This window comes from Dermochelys coriacea, chromosome 5, assembly GCF_009764565.3.
Source record: "Dermochelys coriacea isolate rDerCor1 chromosome 5, rDerCor1.pri.v4, whole genome shotgun sequence".
In the NCBI taxonomy this organism is placed as follows: domain Eukaryota; kingdom Metazoa; phylum Chordata; order Testudines; family Dermochelyidae; genus Dermochelys; species Dermochelys coriacea.
This window is the reverse complement of record NC_050072.1, coordinates 137,280,865-137,300,315: the sequence shown is the minus strand read 5'-3', so window position 1 is coordinate 137,300,315 and position 19,451 is coordinate 137,280,865. Positions and strand designations below refer to the sequence as shown.

At 50.2% G+C, this 19,451-nt stretch overlaps 1 protein-coding gene and 1 long non-coding RNA gene across 2 annotated transcripts in view; both read left to right on the top strand.

Annotated features, from left to right (window-relative positions):
* Positions 1 to 8,416, top strand: part of LOC122460470 — a 172,629-nt gene extending 164,213 nt beyond the window's left edge. The window contains exons 5-7 of the mRNA XM_043515477.1: positions 5,619 to 5,734; positions 7,357 to 7,506; positions 8,369 to 8,416. Of these exons, the coding sequence (XP_043371412.1) occupies positions 5,619 to 5,734; positions 7,357 to 7,506; positions 8,369 to 8,416 (314 nt within the window). The remainder of the gene's footprint in view (positions 1 to 5,618; positions 5,735 to 7,356; positions 7,507 to 8,368) is intronic.
* A 9,187-nt stretch (positions 8,417 to 17,603) lies between these two features.
* Positions 17,604 to 18,674, top strand: LOC122460452. Its single transcript, XR_006281760.1, has 3 exons — positions 17,604 to 17,717; positions 18,105 to 18,207; positions 18,637 to 18,674. It is a non-coding gene; the product is annotated as an uncharacterized LOC122460452 (long non-coding RNA).
* Positions 18,675 to 19,451: the final 777 nt, after the last annotated feature.

The window sequence follows — 19,451 nt, the reverse complement described above, 5'->3', positions numbered from 1 at the left end:
CTGCATGAATAACATCGCTGGATTTGACGTAGCTTAGGTCGACTTACTGCTGTGTCTACACTGAGCTGGGTCCACAGGAGACGCTCTTCGGTCGATATCCCTTCCTCCTGTCGCTCCCGGCATAGTCCCAAAGTCGACTGGAGAGTGCTCTGCTGTCAATTTAGTGGGTCTTCACTAGACCCCCACTAAATTGACACCCGGTGGATCCGTCACAGCAAACAGAGCCTCCCAACTGTGCTGCCGCATCCACACTGAACTACTTAGACTCGAGTCAGAAATTCAGCTCCTGTGGGGTGTGTCACCTGCATCAGCTGAAGATGCTCCCCGAGTCTCCAATGATTTCTGCGATAACTTGTCTCCAGCCTGTTTGTGTCCATATGCTCCCCGCGGGGAGGCTGTGAGTGGTCTAGTTACAAGCGCTGGTTGGTCAGCCCTGTCAGGGAAGGCAAGCTCTGGACAACATTGACAGTCTGGAGATCCCTCAGTGGACGCACAGGCGGTGGGTATAATAGGCGGGGAAGCTAAGCCTCCCTGGCACTGCCGATGACAACCAGGCCCCGGATGCCTGGGCCCCAGTGCCCCACCTGTGCTCCATCTCTTCCTGTATCTGCTTCGTCCCTTCTCCCAGCCCACACCGCTCACCACTGCCTGGCTGAGTTCCCCCTCTCCTCCACTGCACCCCCACTCTCTGGGGTCCCTGCCACTCACCGTGTGCCTCCTCTCCTCCACCCCCTCCCCCGCTTCCCCATGGGTCACTCCTGGGGCCAGTTTTATTCACCATCTTCATTAATGATCTGGATGATGGGATGGATTGCACCCTCAGCAAGTTCGCAGATGACACTAAGCTGGGGCAGAGGTAGATACGCTGTAGGGTAGGGATAGGGTCCAGAGTGAACTAGACAAATTAGAGGATTGGGCCAAAAGAAATCTGATGAGGTTCAACAAGGACAAGTGGAGAGTCCTGCAGAAGAATCCCATGCAGGGGACTAACTGGCTAAGTGGCAATTCTGCAGAAAGGGACCTGGGGATTACAGTGGATGAGAAGCTGGATATGAGTCAGCAGCGTGCCCTTGTTGCCAAGAAGGCTAATGTAATTTTGGGCTGCATTAGTAGGAGCATTGCCAGTGGATCGAGGGAAGTGATTATTCTCCTCTATTTGGCACTGGTGAGGCCAAATCTGGAGTATTGCCTCCCGTTTTGGGCCCCCCACTATAGAAAGGATGTGGACAAATTGGAGAGAGTCCAGCAGAGGGCAACAAAAATGATTAGGGGGCTGGAGCACATGATGTATGAGGAAAGGCTGAGGGAACTGGGCTTATTTAGTCTGCTGAAGAGGAGAGTGAGGGGGGATTTGATAGCAGCCTTCAAATACCTGAAGGGAGATTCCAAAGAGGATGGAGTTAGGCTGTTCTCAGTGGTGGCAGAAGACAGAACAAGGAGCAATGGTCTCAAGTTGCAATGGGAGAGATCTAGGTTCACTAAGAGGTTGGTGAAGCACTGGAAGGAGTTACCTAGGGAGGCAGTGGAATCTCCATCCTTAGAAGTTTTTAAGGCCCATCTTGACGAAGCCCTGGCTGGGATGATTTAGTTGGTGTTGGTCCTGCCATGAGCAGGGGGTTGGAATAGATGCCTCCTGAGGTCTCTTCGAACCCTGATATTCTATGATCCTATCAGTCCTTTGTCCATCCCTTCAGTAGGCACCGACTTCCCCTCTGGCCAGTGGGTACTTAACTCCCACTCTGCCCCAGGCCCCACCCCCACTCCACCCCTTCCCCCAAGCACCACCCCACCTTTTCCCGCTCCTGCTCTGCCCCGCCCCACCCCCAAATCAACCCCTTCCTCTAAACCCTCCCCCTCTTTCTGCCCCTGCTCCACCCTGCCCCGCTTATATCCCACTGCTTCCCCCAAATCCCCATCCCGCCTCTTCCCCATCTCCTTCCCCAAGTATGCCATGTCCCCACTCCACCTCTACCCTCCTGGAGCATCCTGAATTCCATGAAACAGCTGTTTTGCGGTGGCAGGAAGTGCTGGGAGGGAGGGGGAGGTGGTGCTCAGTGGGGCTGCCGGCGGGCGAGACGCACTGCGGGGAGGGCAGAGCTTGACTGCCAGTGGGTGCTAAGCACCAACTAATTTTTCCTCCTGGGTGCTCCAGTCCCGGAGCACCCATGCAGTTGGCACCTATGATCCCCTCTCCCAAATCAAAATTCCTAGAGATATGGGTGAGTCTCTCAGTGTCGTTCATGTTACTAACTTTTTCTGGGTGCGTGTCTCTCTGGGTGGGGGTCTGGGTGTGTTTATGCATAAGCTGATTGTGATGTCATGGAGCCAACAGCAAAGAGTGTTTGGTGTCAGCATTCTTGCCCTGCCTTCAGTCTGCCAACTGGCTTGGTTGACAACGGCTGGTGAACCAAGGAGCTGCTGAGAGACGCGGACGATCCGTCTGTCAACAACTTCTTGAATCAGCTATTTCCACAGGTGTTCGAGGAGAAAAAGGATGAGTTTTTACAGAAGGTAATTCCCAGATTCTTTCCCTGCTCATTAGATCGCACATGACAGATTGGTGCCTCCTTCTCCTCGGGACGGGTGGGGACTTGTGTTGCAACAGTCAGGTCTCAACGTTCTGTTTTGATTTGAATGTGGGCATCTCTCAGTTCTCCTTCTGCTTCAACCTTTCAGGATCTTTGGAGGCAGATTTAGATGATTTTATCTTTCAGCAGACTAGTAGGGGTGAATTTCCATGGATATAACTGAAAGGGAAGATAACAAAACTCGTGTAGAATTTTGATTGATATCTCCATAAATAGTATTTCCCTTGGAGTTGCCCCAATGCACTCTTTGCCTTCAAATTGTGAATGTAAAACGTTTGTCTCATGTAATAACTGCCAAAGGTATGTGTATTGAGACAATATCGATCTCAGAATTTACATGATTGAAATACACATAAATGAGCTCAAATAATGCAGAATAAATTAATCTTAAGATATTGAAAGTGATACAGCTCCACTCCCATCCCCTGGCTGTCATCTTGGTAGTTCTCTCAGAGAGTATCTCATGGAGATAGATCTCTCTCAACTCTCTACAAATTCTACTCTACCCCTTGGCATATAGAAAATAGATGTGTCAATTCCCCCCTGCAATTCCTTTCCAGGAAAGGGGTTTAAATAAACTGTCGTCTACGTTTGTCATGGGTCTCGGTGTGATTTCTTTGTCATTGTTTTGGTGGCCTAACTTCTGACTGGATGTTCTAAATAATATGGGAAATTCTTCATTTAAAGTTTACTGATTATTTTCCCCATGCTAATACATTCCAGATTTTCAAATAGTTGAGAATAAGTCAACATATCTGCAACTGCTAATTCATCCTTCCAGACCCTCAAACCTTCTAGATGACAATCTTTTCTTCCTTTTCCTGGGTTCTCTGGGAACAGAGGTTTATTGGTTTTCAGCTTGGCCCTATCTCTTCCCAGAGTCCCAACATTCTGTGCACAAAGGAGTGGGGTTAACAATGAAGCATTTTTGCAGCTAGGCCCAGGCAATGACCAAAGAACATAGAAATTGACCTTTGCTGTTTCCATGTCTGTCCATTGGCAGAGGAGGCGTGAGATCCATGGGGTGAGAGTCAGGCTAGGAAATGTAGCCAGCCACTGTGCTAGGATGGGAAGAATTACAGATACGATGGATGGAGGTTTCCTGTTGGAGAACAAAAGGGGAGAACCTGTGATGTGCTCTGTCCAAGAAAGGTTATGAGGAAGGGGGAACAAGGATCCTGGTGCCTCTCCATAAGGAAACTACAGACAAAGCATCTCCTCTTGGACAGGAGCAGCAACCTTCACTCTAGCAGTTAAAGCCAGCTTTAGGTTCATAAAGTCATAGTTTCAAAGGCCCTAAGGCCAGCCCTGACCATCTAGTCTGAGCTCCTGCATAATACACACCCTAGAACTTCCCCAGAAGAATTCCTCTTTCACCATGGTCCCATGTGTCTTCACCTTCAGCCAGGTCTAATCATGGGGGTAGAGCTCAGCAGCAGAGTGTTTGACTGTAGATCAGGTTCTAGGACTGTAGTCCTTGGTTCACATCCTAGTGCCCCCTTTGACATCTCTGTTAATAAGCAGTAGGTTTCAATCAAACCAAAGGGAGTATTTTTTCCACACAACGCACAGTTAACCTGGGGAACTCTTTGCCGGAGGATGTTGTGAAGGCCAAGACTATAACAGAGTTCAAAAATGAGCTAGATAAATTCATGCAGGAGAAGTCCATGAATGGCTATTAGCTAGAATGGGTAGAGATTGTGTCCCTAGCCTCTGTTTGCCACGTGCCAGGAATGAGCAATAGGAATGGATCACTTGATGATTCCCTGTTCATTCCTTCTGGGATACTCAGCACTGGCTACAGTCAGAAGACAGAATATTGGGTTAAATGGACCTTTGGTTTGACCCAGTATGGGCGGTCTTGTGTTGCTTATGTTCTTGGTTGTATGAACCAGTCCTGGCTATTAGAGGAGCAGATGGCTTCAAAAGACCACTCTCTTGGATCTGGGCATCCTGGGCAAACTAATTCCCTTCCTTTAGAGAATGACAGAAAAAGACTCACCTCTAGGGAGCACAGAGAGATCCAGGTGCACAAAGTGCTCATTCAACCTGCAGCCATTGAGGCATGCTCTGGCCTCAGAGAGCAAGAACAGGCCTTGCCAGAGAAGCCCCAGAGAAGAAAATGCTCATGGACCATCCTGTCAGGCATGAAAATACTCTGTGTCTGTTGCCAATCCCACAACTCAATGGCAGTGAGCAATGAGGAGAAAACAGCTTCCTCTCCAAGAAGGTGGATGCACTTGTCCCTGAAGAAGAAAGCAGCTGAGACCCAGGTGGAGGCAAAGGAGGAGAAGCTGCAGGAGACTACAGACAAAGTCGAAGTGGATCTTACAGGTGAAGATTCAATCCACATGGTTCACGAGGAGCATGTGAGGAATACTCACACCAGTTACTCTACAAGCCTTCAACATCAGGGCCGTCTCCTGGGACAGTGATGGGTACCTCAGACTCTGGAATCCATTTAGTGCTCGATCCTCTTGGAGAGGGTGGCAGAGGTCCATCGCTGAGGTGAGGAGAGCTGACAATGTCAGGTCACCCCCCTCTGGGGATCTGGCACGGTGGGTGGGGAGTACTAACATTGCTCCAGGTTGTAAGGAGAACAGAGAGGCTCGATGTTGTAGGAAATCATTTCTTTTCACCTGGATTGGGTCCATTTCATCAGTAAAATGCTCCAGACGTCTCAGCAGGTCACAGCTGGGAACCGTACCAGAGCTCAGTCATTACTTCTTGGGGGGTTCAATGCAAAATGAGGCCTGTTGCCCATCACTGACAGGGAAGGTGTGCAAGTGCAGGGGAAGAGTAGACTACACTATCGAAAAGAAACTGTCCCCTAGGTAAGAGGAAGCCTCAGGTGGTAAAAGCCCCCAGCTAAGAGTCATGAGAGCGGAGTTCTCTGCTGAGCTCTGCCAACAACTTTCAGTCAGACACTGCACAATTTGCTTCAGGGCTCTGTGGCCAACTTCCATCCTCTGTAAACCAGGGAGAAGACATGGAAAAGCAAAATGTTAAGAATGTTTCTTTCTGCTCCAGGGACAAAGAAGGAGCCATCTGAGTCGAAGGGGAAGTGGGAAAAGGGGAGCCCAGAAGAGCAGGAAGAAGAGCGCACTTCCAGCCCCTCATTAACAAGCAGCTCCCATATGATGATGGTAATGACTCTGTGTGGCTGTGCTCATGGAAATCATCCGATGCTGTGTGTATGAATATCTCCCGGAACCGGTATCTCTTCCAGAACTACAAAAAGAAAAGGAGTACTTGTGGCACCTTAGAGACTAACAAATTTATTAGACTAATAAATTTGTTAGTCTCTAAGGTGCCACAAGTACTCCTTTTCTTTTTGCGAATACAGACTAACACGGCTGCTACTCTGAAACCTTCCAGAACTACCTGTCCCTTGCTCAGGGGGCTGAAAAGAAACACTCGTCAAGTGTGATCAACTCCAGCCAGTCTTTACGAGTTTCTCTGGGTTGCTTGAACGAGGCCTAGTTTGACAAAAGGGTTTAGGCACCTAAAGAAGTCCAGAGGTGTTTTGTGGGATTGGCAGAAGTGCCTGACTCAGGAGCCTGATTCTGATGCACTGTCCATGGCACACAGGCACTGCTGAAAATCATATGAGGCCCAACCCTGCACTTGTAGGGGTAACCCACATATCTCCTGGCTGTGGTGTTCTGTCCCATCTCGTGGCACCAGGACCAGTTTGAGAAAGAGAGAAAAGGAGTCTGCTCTATAGCCTTAGCTAACAGCCTCTTGGCTTTTAGCTCATGTAGTAGAGGCTCCTGAACTAAGCTCCAGAGGTCCCAGGTTCGATCCTGCCTGCCAACATCTGGGCTCTGTCTGAGTTACAAAGGCATCTAGACACCTTTGTAACATTGGCTGTTAGTGACAGAGCACCCTGCGGCGCATACAAAAGTCTGCAATTCTGGGAGCTTCTGACACGCCGGGGGGCTAGAGTATGTGTGTGAGGGTGCCACGCCGGTGTGCTCTACTGCGTCCTCAGCTGCTGGCATCCAGGAGAGACGGTGCTAATCCAGCGCCATGCAGGCCAGCTGCAGTAATACTCAGGGGGTGCCCTGAGACACCAGGGCAAAGGCCTCCAGCACCCCATCCTGGGTTTAGGTGACCCTGGAACCAGCCCCCTTGGAGTAACATTGTGCCCAGTGAGTTCTGACCCACAGGGTCTGGCCCCAGAGGCCAATGGTTTGGGATTCTCCTCAGCCAGGCAAACTTGCTCCTTCAGTCTACGTTACTTTCTGTCCTGCCGGCAATTCCTGCCTGTTTTGTGGCAGTGCCACACGCTGTGGGATGGGAAAGGAAGAGGGCGTTTCCATTTGGGCCCTATTCTCACTCCTTTCCTCGCAGACACTGTGGGCTGCCAGAGTTGCTGAGCCAAACTCCTCAGGTGCTCGGGGCGGGATGGGACATGGGGCAGGTTCTCCAGTGACCCCTCGGATACACTCAAGGAGCAACTCGAAGGGGCTTTGCAGGACATTGAGGTGTCCTGGGAGGAGGGGCTGGTGAGGACGGAAATGGGGTGGCCTTTGGGGTCCCAGCACTGCCCAAGAGGCTCCCGTCTCTTCTCAGGAGAGGGGGCCAGAGAGCGATGAAAGGCCAAGGAAACCTTGGCACCTGTGGAGGCTTGTTAAGAAAAGGGCTCAGCCGGAGTCTCCAGGCTCCTGTGGCACTGCCAGACTCCCCCGGGGACAGACAGTTCCAGGGCAGCTGCCCTAGGGAAATCCTCAGTCCCAAGAGGCTTTGTCCCTGTTCATTGCAGACCCGCGGGGAGCAGCCTTCCACAGCACCGCTCCACGCCCTGCTGATGACAGCCATGCAGGGTCTGACAACACCCACCCTGGAGAGACTTAGAGCTGCAGAGGAAGAGCTGAGGGCCATCGTATCTCTCTATGGAGACAAGATGGAGAGAGTAAGAGATGCCCGCAGTGCGGCAGGGGGATGCTGCACAGAGAGGGGGATGGGAGAAGGAAACCATTTCTGGGACACTGGCATGGTATTTGAAGGTTGGCTCAGCCCCTTTCCATTCATTGCTTGGCCGCGGGTATCCACAGCATCAGGTTTTTAAAGTGTTCTCTGCCTGCTGGAGCTCTGACACTTCCCTGAGGACTGCCAGCCGCACTGAAGGTGTGTGACAGCCCCAGCCCTGGCAAGGCAGCACCTACATAGTCTGCCGATGGGCCTCCACATTAGGCTCCAGGAGCAGGCATGGTTTCCTCAGACATGCCGCAAGGCCTTGTTTTTCCAGATGAAGGATCAGGAAGAATTTGGATTGGCACTTTTCTCTCTCTCTCTCTCCCAAGCTTTGATCCTGTTGCCCATCCCCACTGGATCTGAGTGCCTCCCCCGTGAATTAGATTGGCCTAGGGAGGTTTCTGGAAGACTTCATTTCTACATCCCCTGGGTAGGAGGCTCTCAGCGTCATTTACTCCACCTGATTAATGACGCTCCACCGACCTCCTGGGCAATAGGAATTCTACCCATTTGACACCTGGGGAATCTGAAGCCCAGAGAGCTCCTTGAATTGCCCAAGCCTGCGCAGCTTCTCAAGAAAGGAATCAGGGTTCACATTCCCTACAGTCCTTTCAACATTGCCTTTAATCGCTCGGCCTGGAAATAGGTGACATTCAAGCCCTTCTCCAAAGACCGCCTGCATGTGGCGCATAAGTGCAGACTTATTCCCTTCCTGGGCTTTGGCTTTCCTGGAAACTGTGAGACTAATCAATGAACAGAATCCTCAGCCTGAACTTCGTCCCCATCCTGCCTGTTCCTAGGGTTTCCTGCAGGTCATCCCTGTCTCTGGCCGAGTTCCTTGTTTCTAACAGGTCCCAGCGGGAAGTTAACAAATGGCCCCTCAATCAGCAGATTGATTTGTGCAGGGCTCTAACTCCTGCTAGCAGAACAGGTCAACAGAATCCAGCCACCCACATTGTAGCTCCTGCTCCTTGTTCGACAGAGGAAAGAGCAATGATCAATTCCTCATGGAAGAGCCCTAGGGGGTGGCTTGTCCCTTTAGGGTCTGTCTACCTGTGTTGCAAACTCTGCAGCAGGAGCCTTAAAGCCTGGCCCTATGGACTTGGGCTCCTAGGGCTGGCAGTGTGGGGCCAAAACAGCAATGCAGACTCTTCTGGGCTTTGGCTGGAACTTGATCTCTGAAGCCTGGGGAGGAAGGGGGCTTCAGAGCCTGGGCTCCAGCCCAAGTAACCATGTCTACACTAAGAAAAGGAGTACTTGTGGCACCTTAGAGACTAACAAATTTATTTGAGCATAAGCTTTCGTGAGCTACAGCTCACTTCATCGGATGCATTTGGTGGAAAAAAAAAATTTTCCATCAAATGCGTCCGATGAAGTGAGCTGTAGCTCACGAAAGCTTATGCTCAAATAAATTTGTTAGTCTCTAAGGTGCCACAAGTACTCCTTTTCTTTTTGCGAATACAGACTAACACGACTGCTGCTCTGAAACCTGTCATGTCTACACTGCTCTTCTTAGTGCCATAGCATGAAGCCGAGGTTAGAGAGCCGGCTTCAAGATTTGTTACGGCAGCTTTTTAAATCCCACAGTATAGAGGTTCTCCTTAGGGCTGGGGCCTGGAGCTGGCTAGCCCCACCCAACTAGCCTTGCCTGCCATCTCTGGGATGGGCTCTGGGATACATCAGTAGAACCAGCTGGGTCTGGGTCTGGAGCAAAGCTCACGATCAAAGCATCAAAATCAAGATTGAATGGAAAGGGGCTGAGCCAATCTTCCAATACCAAGCCAGTGTCCCAGGAATGGTTTCTGAGGAGAGGAACTTCTCCCATCCCCCTCTCTGCACAGCATCCCCCTGCCCCACTGCAAGCGTCTCTTACTCTCTCCATCTTGTCTCTGTGTAGAGATACAATGGTCCTCAGCTCTTCCTCTGTAGCTCTAAATCTCTCCAGGGTGGGTGTTGTCAGATCCTGCATGGCTCTCAACCTGTGGCCCAATCAGCACAGAGCTGCGCCCCATGGGACATTCTCAGGGCCAAACAGGTAGGATTGGATGTGCCCCTCAATGGAAACTAGGTTGAGAACCTCTGGTCTGGACGAACTGATTGTGCAAGAAAGAGCAAAAAGGAAGTTGCAGAGATGGAGGAATGGCTTCTGGAGGGAAGCCCTTGAGAGCAGGGCTGAGAGCCGTTTGCTATGGCAGGAAAGGCCCTGGGATATCAGGGGAGTTTGGGCTGTGCCCACTCTAAGGTTTTGTGTGTGTTTCTGATCTTGAAAGTGCTAACCCAGACCTCAGGAAGACTGGGGTTCCTGGACTTGTCAATGCCTCTTTCTTGAGATTAGGGAGGAGCCAAGATGGGCAACCGAGGTCAGAGGCGGCTTGCAGGGCTGCCAGGAGGGCTTCCCTGGGAGGAGGCACCTCATTGATAAATCCATCCCTCAACTTTCTGGCATTCTTCCAGGTTGGAGATGTCATGGGAGGGATCTTAATCTGGCTTGACAACAGCTGTGATCCCAGAGCCAGAAAAGCAGTGCTCAGGGCCATGGCCTTGCTGGCTCGCTCCCACCCCCAGGATGTGGTTCTAACCTGTGTGGCTCACACTCTCTCATCGCACAGGTAGGGAGCTGCTCTGTTATCCCCTCAGTCCAGTCGTTCTCTTCCTGCTCCTACTGACGGGCCACAGGCTGGGAAGGGTCCATGGGGCTCACACAGTTGGAGGGAGTTCCCTGCTGTGCAGAGAGCTGTCCATGCTTCCTCAGAGGAGATGGCCAGGCCCAGCCCCTGAGGAACCAACCCCTCCTCCTGCCCTCCGCGGGGTGGAGACCTGCCACTTTTCTGGAGAATTCCAGCATTGTCCTGATTTCTATGGGTCACCCCACTTCTCAGATTCAGGACAGGGCCAATACATGACTTTGGGGCTCACTCAACTACCTGGCTCATGGGGTCTGGCTACTCCTTACTGCAGGAGAGAAGGCAGAGATGGAAAAGGCCCATGAGGTCCATCTGTCTATCCCCTGGAGACCAGTGCAGGATTGTTACCTGTCGTCAGACCCCCCAGTTATTCCAGGGCTGAGCAATTGGTGACAAAATGCACTCATCCTTATGGAGCTGTGTGGCAGAGGTAAATCTCTTAAGAAAGAAATTTCCAGGCCTTATTGATGCAAAATAAAATAAACAAAAAAACATCCCCGCCATGACCAGAGCCTAAATGCAGTGCAGCGAGCAGAGAGCCACCATGAACAGCTCTGAGAGGGGTGAGTGCCCCTTTTCATCTCAATAGATTGTTACGTCTCAGTCCTGCTGGTTATTGCTGATCGCTTTGAAGAGTCAGCCAGCTGAGGGGTTTGTAACACAATCCCCATGTGCCTAGGGGCCGTGAAACCCAACTGGACCCTAGCCAGAGGTCAAAAGTCCATCTTTCCTCCTTCTGCAATGCAGTTCTGCACTGACCATAGACAAATTTGTTTCACACTGAAGAGCAAACTGAAGAGCAGCATGAAAGAAATTGAATTCTTACCCAATTCAGTTACCAGAAGAATACAGTGTTGGTTTTAATATTTATTTGAGTGTTTGAGTGTCTTGGAAACAGTGGTGTTAGCTTTAGGAACAATAACCCATTAGGGGAAAGGAATAAATATAACGTTCTCTGAAGGGACTTGCCCAGCCTTAGCCTCCCTGCACCAATGGGTGTCTCCTCTGATAGTCCAAGCCTCTCCCTGGGGAGGGCAAGAGATGGCCAAGCAGGAAAGGTCTGACTTGTGTTTCGGAATTTGCAGATGTGCCATTGAATTGTGGAAGGCCTTGGGTGAAGAACCACAGTTCACCAGGGAGGTGCTGCAGCAACTGCTGGAGAAGCTCCAGCAGAGATGCCAGGAGGAGAAGAGAGGCAATGTGTCTCTGGCTGTAAGTGAGATTTGAGATGTCACCTTGTGAACCCACCACCACAGGGATGATGGTGCATCTGTGTGTGTGTGGGAGTTTCACCCCTTCTTAGCTTCAGGCCATGGCTACACTACACAATGTAGCCGACCTAACTTAACTCAGCAGACAGCCGCCACAGCAATTCCAGCCCTGGTGTGTGTCCGCACTTTGCTGCTTGTGTTGGCAGTGCATGTCCTCACCAGAAGCGCTTGTCTTGATTGTATGGTCAGAGTGGGGCATTGTGGGAAGGCTCCTGAAAGCCAGTTTACGTAAGCAACACTCTGTCTACACTGACACTGCATCGACCTAACTGCATTGACCTTGGCTCTCTGCCGCTTGTGGGGATGGAGTTATGAATTTGGCACCAAGGGGCAGTTCTGACAACGGGAAGGAAATTCCATAGTTAGGGTGATGCAGGGTGAGCGGCCTTGCGTTGACTTAACTCTGTAGTGTAGACCAGGCCTTAGTTTGTCCTGGCCACTTCCAATCAAACCAAAGAGGTGTCAATAAAGTTTCCCCCAGGTCAAAGTTACAGATCTTAAGTGGTTTATCTGCTGGTATGCTGGCTCAGTTGTCTTCTGCTCTAGATGGCCCTTTAATGAGCAGGTGCAGTTCGGGTGTCTCTTGGAAGTGTCCAGGTTTCTGGCTCTGTAAACTGTGGCTAGAAATCTTCCCAGCATGGGATCATGAGAAGTTCAGTACTTTTGACTGGGCCAGAAACACTGGGCCTATGAGAACAGATCTCCTCAGGATGGTTTCAGCCCTTCCAGTCACGGCTGGAAAGCCAAAGCACAGGTTCTGCACCATTAAGAGAAATAGTGGGGAATAACATCATCCAGATTCTTCTGATATTTCCATCCTGCTTCAATTCCAGGAATGGGTGAAGGTTCAGGAGCCTCCAAATGCCTCCACCCCTCTCAGAAGCCAATATTGTTTTGTAATGCGCTGGAGAGGAAATGACACATGACAAAAGGACAATAGCGAATGGCAATGGGGGCAGGTGGCAGATTGGGATAGTTGAGTGAAATTCTTTCCCCCCTCCAGGCAATGAAGACCATTTATGAGGTCCTTTTCCTATGGGGATACCGAGAAGCCATCCTGGAAATGTATCCCCAGATGCTCATCTTCTGCGTCAGGAAAGTACAGTATGTGATGGATCTGCACTTGCCAGGAACCTACATGGCCAGGCAGACATCCAGCTCCGAGGAAGGATCCAGCTGCCTCAGCCCCCTAAGGTAATGACTGAAAGGAAAAGGAAGAACAGAGTTGTTCTGCTAAACACATGGGGTCTGTTCATGGCCATCAGTTGTTTGGGTGCTGTAGTTAGCCCAGGCTCAGTTCGGCGCAGGTCTCTCTTGAGGGAAAAGGGTTGAGAGCCGTGCGTTCTTGTGAGTCACACTTGCTCATCTAACCCCGTCCACAGGCCAGCTGCTTTCCCCACACACTCAGGCAGCAGTCATGTTTGTGCATCCATCCACATGTGCCACCCGCTAAAGTGTCAGTGCTTTTATCAGTGCCTGCTGAGCAAATCTGTGGGCCTCTGTCCCCGAACATGGACAGAGCCACACCGGCAGCACATGGGACCAGGGGCCGTGGGATGTCAGTGTCACAGGCAGACAGGAGGAAGAAGGACCAGTTCATCTGGTTCTGTGGGCACAGTTAGGGGCTTCCATCTCCACGAGAAAAACAGAGCGCCAGAAGACACCTCAGGTGGCATAAAGTGATATAGCTTTGCTCGATTACACCGACTAAGGATCTGGCTCCACATGCCCGCTTGAGTCCTGTAACCTATCACAGTAAAGTATCAGCAAAAAGAAAAGGAGTACTTGTGGCACCTTAGAGACTAACAAACTTATTTGAGCATAAGCTTTCATGAGCTACAGCTCACTTCATTGGATGCATTCAGTGGAAAATACAGTGGGGACATTTTATATACACAGTGAACATGAAACAATGGGTGTTACCATACACACCGTAATGAGAGTGATCAGGTAAGGTGAGTTATTACCAGCTGGAGAGAAAAAAAACCTTTTGTAGTGATAATCAACGTGGGCCATTTCCAGCAGTTGACAAGAACGTCTGAGGAACAGTGGGGTGGTGGGGGGAAGGAGGAGGGAAATAAACATGGGGAAATAGTTTTATTTTGCATAATGACACTTCCACTCCCAGTCTTTATTCAAACCTAAGTTAATGGTGTCCAGTTTGCAAATTAATTCCAATTTTTTTGTTGAAGAATTGCCACTTTTAGTTCTGTAATCGTGTGACCAGAGAGATTGAAATGTTCTTAGACTGGTTTTTGACTGTTATAATTCTTGATGCTGATTTGTGTCCATTTATTCTTTTACGTAGAGACTGTCCAGTTTGGCCAATGTACATGGCAGAGGGGCATTGCTGGCACATGATGGCATATATCACATTGGTAGCTGTGAGGGTGAACAAGCCTCTGATAGTGTGGCTGATGTGATTAGGCCCTATAATAGTGTCCCCTGAATAGATATATGGACACAGTTGGCAATTGGCTTTGTAGCAAGGATAGGTTCCTGGGTTAGTGTTTTTGTTGTGTGGTGTGTCGTTGCTAGTGAGTATTTGCTTCAGGTTGGGGGGCTGTCTATAAGCAAGGACTGGCCTGTCTCCCAAGATCTGTGAGAGTGATGGGTCGTCCTTGAGGATAGGTTGTAGATGCTGTATCAAGTATTTAACTATAAAGAAAAGGAGTACTTGTGGCACCTTAGAGACTAACAAATTTATTTGAGCATTAGATTTCCACTCTATACAGCTAAATTTGTTAGTCTCTAAGGTGCCACAAGTACTCCTTTTCTTTTTGCAAATACAGACTAACACGGCTGCTACTCTGAAACCTGTATTTAACCATAGTGAGTGATGACACCAACCATCTTAAGACGCTCCAGTGTCACGAACTGGTTACAAACTCAATGAAACTGCAGTGTAGACAGGGTATCACACTGGATCTATCCTTGGGGAGGCTAGCTACTGCTGACCATGCTGTGTGTCTCAGGACTTGTGCAGATTTGCCATGCTTGGGACTGATCTCGTTACTTGACACTGTGGTTGTTTTTTTTTGTCTTTAGCACCTCAGCGGAGGCTGTGAAGACTCTTTTCTCCATGCCCGGCTACTGGAAGGAATTTGCCAGCATCCAGTTTCAGCGGGGTTGGGATATGATAGCCTCCCAATATTACTACTCACAGGGTGTTGGCCTGATTGCAAGGTAGGAGCCCAAAGTTTCCTCTTCATTGGGTCTCTCTTGGGAATTCCATGTGAAATATTCCCTGTTCCAGGCTGCCAGCTCAGCCCAGCAACTAGAGGGGAACTCTCTCTCCCCCTTGATAATCACAAGGGACTTTCTGTTCCATGTTCCAGAGCCATGATCGAGTTTGAGAACCCTCAGCTCCCTGCAGGTTTCAGAGAGGCAATCACCATTGTCCAGAGTGAGGAGGAGGAAGAGCAGAGAAATATCGCCATGGCTTTCTGAACTGAGGTGAGATTCATTAGTTGGCAGGCACAAGTGGGCTTTCTGGAGAGCAGCTCAGGCCAGTCAACTCTGGGTTACATTGTCAGCAGCTTAGTAGCCTTACCGCCAGCTGGCTCCTCTTCACACATGGATGGTTGTGGGGCATGGCAAAGAGAGGGAGGGAGAGACAGGGTGAGATTGCTCCTTGCTGGATGTGCCTAGATGGGGTTATGGGACAAGAGGCGATGTTTCTCTAGTGCCCCAAGGCCATGCTTCTCTCCTCACTTTTTCCTGGGGTTCTGCTTTTTTTCTGCCCCAGGGTTCTCTACATGGCACTCAATGAGGCCTGGAGATTCCCCTTTCCCTGGGGGCTTATTTGTGACTTGTGCATTAGTCTAACTTTGGGGAATGAACCAACTGAAACAGCAGCAACTGGCTCCCTGCACACCAGAGACTTTGTATAGGAATAAGTGGCAATTTGGTAAAGATGACTGTCCAGGGAACAGACCCCACAGTAAGACCTCTGCACCTCAACCTGATGTTGATTTGGCTCTTTCCAGTTTCTCCAGAGTCCTTACATTGACACAATCCTGACAAAATTAGACCTCCAGGCACAGCTTATGGAATGGACCAAAGGCGCAAATCCCATCATATGGAGGCTCAGTCTGCGAGGCCTTGGCAGTATTGTCTTCCAGCCAGAAAAGGTGAGAACCGTGGATTGTCCAGGGGACCGAGGAAGCCGATGTCTATCAAATAGCTCAGAAAGGAGAGTGAGATCCACACACAAGCCTTGTTGTTCAAAACACAGCACTCAAATGTCGGAGGTGCTTTACTGAGCAAATCAAGGCATGACGTGCTCCCTGCTCCCGTGAGCTAAGCCCTGATTACAGATGTGATGCAATCGGGGAGGCAGGGTGAGCAAAGATAAAGGTTTCAGAGAGCAGCTGGCACAGAGTGACAGGAGAATGACTTTCTGCCCCGTTGGACAGCTGTGCCATCCATGGTTTCGCATAGGTGGGAGTGGTCCAGCATGTGCTCCAGGATGTCACCTAGGATAGTAATGAGCTGCCTTCTTCATTCCTGCAGGTGCAATTGTTACAGGCCCAGCTGCCAGCAATTGTGGCCATGTTTTGTGACCGGGATGGAGGACATATCATGGAGGCCATGCATAAAGCTGCAGACATCATCTACCTCCTCCAAGAGATGGGCTTGGCTCCATCTCTCAGGACATTGCAGTCAGCCTTCGCCCCTTCATTGATGACTTAAGGCTTGGAACCCCAGAAGAAGCACATTCCCCGCCTCCACCTGTCTCTGATGCCCTCGTCTCTCTCTCCCCATCCCCTTCCTCCCACTCCTCAGGCCTGCCATGGAGCCTCCAAGGAGTGCCCCCGCCATGATTGGGGACTCTCCTGCTGAGCCATCTCCCTGTCAGAGCTCTTCTCGCCAAAGCTCAGCCTCAGTGCCATGTTGCCAGCCCCTGCTGCAGCCTGGCCTGGGGGAGAGGGGGCCTGGCACTGGGCAGATGACCAGCTATCTGGAGAACACAGGCCCCCCAAGTGGTGGAGATTCTAAGCAAGAAAGAGGTGGGTCGGGAATGGCCCAGCTCTCAGGGGCACCGAAGCAAAAGAAATGCTGTGTTTTGTGGCAGCGCATCCCTGCAAGGCTCCAGCAGCTGCTTCTCCCCTTCCCCAGACCAGTCTCCAGAAGCCTTCCCTCCCTCTCCCCTAATCGTTTCAGGTTCTAGGATTCTGTGCTCTCCAGACAGAAACTGCCTCTTGGACACCCTGGGGCTGCACTGTCCTGCACAGTGTCTCAGGCCCTGCACAAGATGTCTATGGCACTGGCCTGGTGGCCTCCCTGCTCCCGCCAACCAAGTCAGTTCACACAGAGGGAACTGGAGCAGCTTGTGGATTATGACTCTGTCACGTTATGCTCTGATACTGCCTAGCTTTAACCGGGCATCCCCACGCCCTGTGTGTCATTGCCAGGAGAAGGGCAGTGTGCGCTCAGCTGCCATTTTACTGCTTGGCAACGTGGTGAGCAGGGTGCAGGACCCCGACAAGCCCATCGTGCAGCAGGAAATCATCAACTGCTTGCTCCTGCTGCTGCAGCATCTTGAAGACCAGGATGAGATTATGACTCTGGTAAGTGCCACGGTCATTATTTCCTTAAGAGCAAAGAGCCAGAATCCCCTGGGGCCCCCACTCCATTCATCGCCAGAGCCCCTTGCCAAGTAAAGTCCTCCCTGCTTCACTCCATGCTGGAGCCTAGTGCCTCATCCATCCTCACAGCACACAGCACAATTTGGAAGAAAAGCCTTCTTCTGGGAAAGAGGTGGGGCATAGCGTAGCGGGGCCGGGAGTACTGCTGCTGGCCCCGGCACGGCCCAGGTCCTGCGTCCCCCTGAAGTGTGGGGCCCCCCAAAGTACGGGGCCCTCAGCAACCGCCCCAAACCATCCAAAGGACAGGACGGCTCTGGCTCTCTCCAGCCAAGTCTCCGTTTCCTCTCCTCAGCACACTCCTGTGTAGAACAAATTACAGGAATCTCCACAAGCAGGAGAACAAGGGACGGGGAAGGTTTGATGTCCCCCAGACTATCCCTCTCTCAGTGAGAACCCTCTTGGTTTCACCTTCTCTTGCAGCGATTTAAACTGACACTCTTCCGCTGCGCAGTGTTTCTCAGGTGGGCTCATTTGAAGATGCTGTTCCGCAGCATGGCCTGGGATGGCTCCTCACAGCTCTTAAAGTCTGTCTGGAACTGCTTGGTAGGTGAATTCCTTGTGCCTTCAGAGTGGTGAAGGGGACTTGAGGGACACCTTTCTAACCCCACACCCTGAGTCCCCATCCACTTCGGTCGGGTTACAGGACTCCATTTCAGGCTCTCTGCTGGTTCATTTCTGCAGGAGTTACAATCCATTCACATTTTTGAAATTTTTCTCCACAACACTCAGACTTCCAAACTTTTGTCTTTTAAACTGAAAGCTGAGGTTCAGGAGAACACAATAGTAACTTCAGAGAGGTGCTGCTATGGTGTATGGGTTCACATTGGCGGTTGCCATGCCCTGGCTATATGCTTTGGCTTTCCTGGCCAATGACATGTTGGAAGAACATGTCATTTGTATATTGTGCATGTCTTCCTTCTTTCTTTCTAGATGCAGAACAACGAGAGCTACATCCCCAAATTCCTGTTCCAGGCCTTACAGTATCTGGAAAGCTCACAGACAACAATAAGACATTCAGGATCCCTATTCACTGGTAAGCAGAGCAAATTCACTTGATCTTTTCTAAAGGTTTCCTTCAGAGCCCTTTTCTAGACTGCTGCTCTGTTCCCTCCGACAGCACCAGAATCCCAAAACGGAGTGTGTTTGTGTGTGTGTAAATTAACATGTATTCCAAGATGAAGGGAGCAACTTAGCTGTATCGACTGCACCAACTTCCCCCGCCTACAACAACTCTTTGGCTGGGCCTCAGGGAAATCAGCATGATGTGAATTCAATCTCCTTTGGAAATCAGTATCTCAGTAACTTCTGGCCATCTGATGCTTTCTCTAATATGCTTTGTGAACAGATGTAAGGAATGTATTGAATTTCCCTAGGGTGTCTTGGGGGAATGGCTGCATCTTTAGCAGTTTTCAGCAAAGGATTTGAAAAGTAATGAGAGCCATTGTATTCATTGTATGTCTAGGAAATACTATCCGCCATTACTGCGATTTGTTGTCTGAAACAGTGAATGAAGATGAAGAGTACTTGTGGCACCTTAGAGACTAACAAATTTATTTGAGCATTAGCTTTCGTGAGCTACAGCTCACTTCATCGGATGCATTTGGTGGAAAAAACAGAGGAGAGATTTATATACACACACACAGAGAACATGAAACAATGGGTTTATCATACACACTGTAAGGAGAGTGATAACTTAAGATGAGCCATCACCAGCAGCAGGGGGGGGGGGGAGGAGGAAAACCTTTCATGGTGACAAGCAAGGTAGGCCATTTCCAGCAGTTAACAAGAATATCAGAGGAACAGTGGGGGGTGGGGTGGGGGGGAGAAATAACATGGGGAAATAGTTTTACTTTGTGTAATGACTCATCCATTCCCAGTCTCTATTCAAGCCTAAATTAATTGTATCCAATTTGCAAATTAATTCCAATTCAGCAGTCTCTCGTTGGAGTCTGTTTTTGAAGTTTTTTTGTTGAAGGATAGCCACCCTCTCCTGCCTGTATGAAGGTAAGGAAATACCTCTGTGTGTTTGTGCCTCCGTGAGAAATACAGGAGTGCAGCACAGGGCCTGAACACAGGTTTGAATGTGTCCCTCTCAGTCTAAGGACAGAGTTTAAGGAAGAAGGATGGTCACGCGAGCTTTCATCGAGGTCCCACAATCTGTGTACGGGAGCAGGGAAATTCCATCCCTAGCTCCTAGTGTAGACGTAGCCTTACATCTGTGTGGGGAGACCTTCTTCATAAAGGTCAAAAAGTCTCTAAAGGAACCCCTGACCGAAT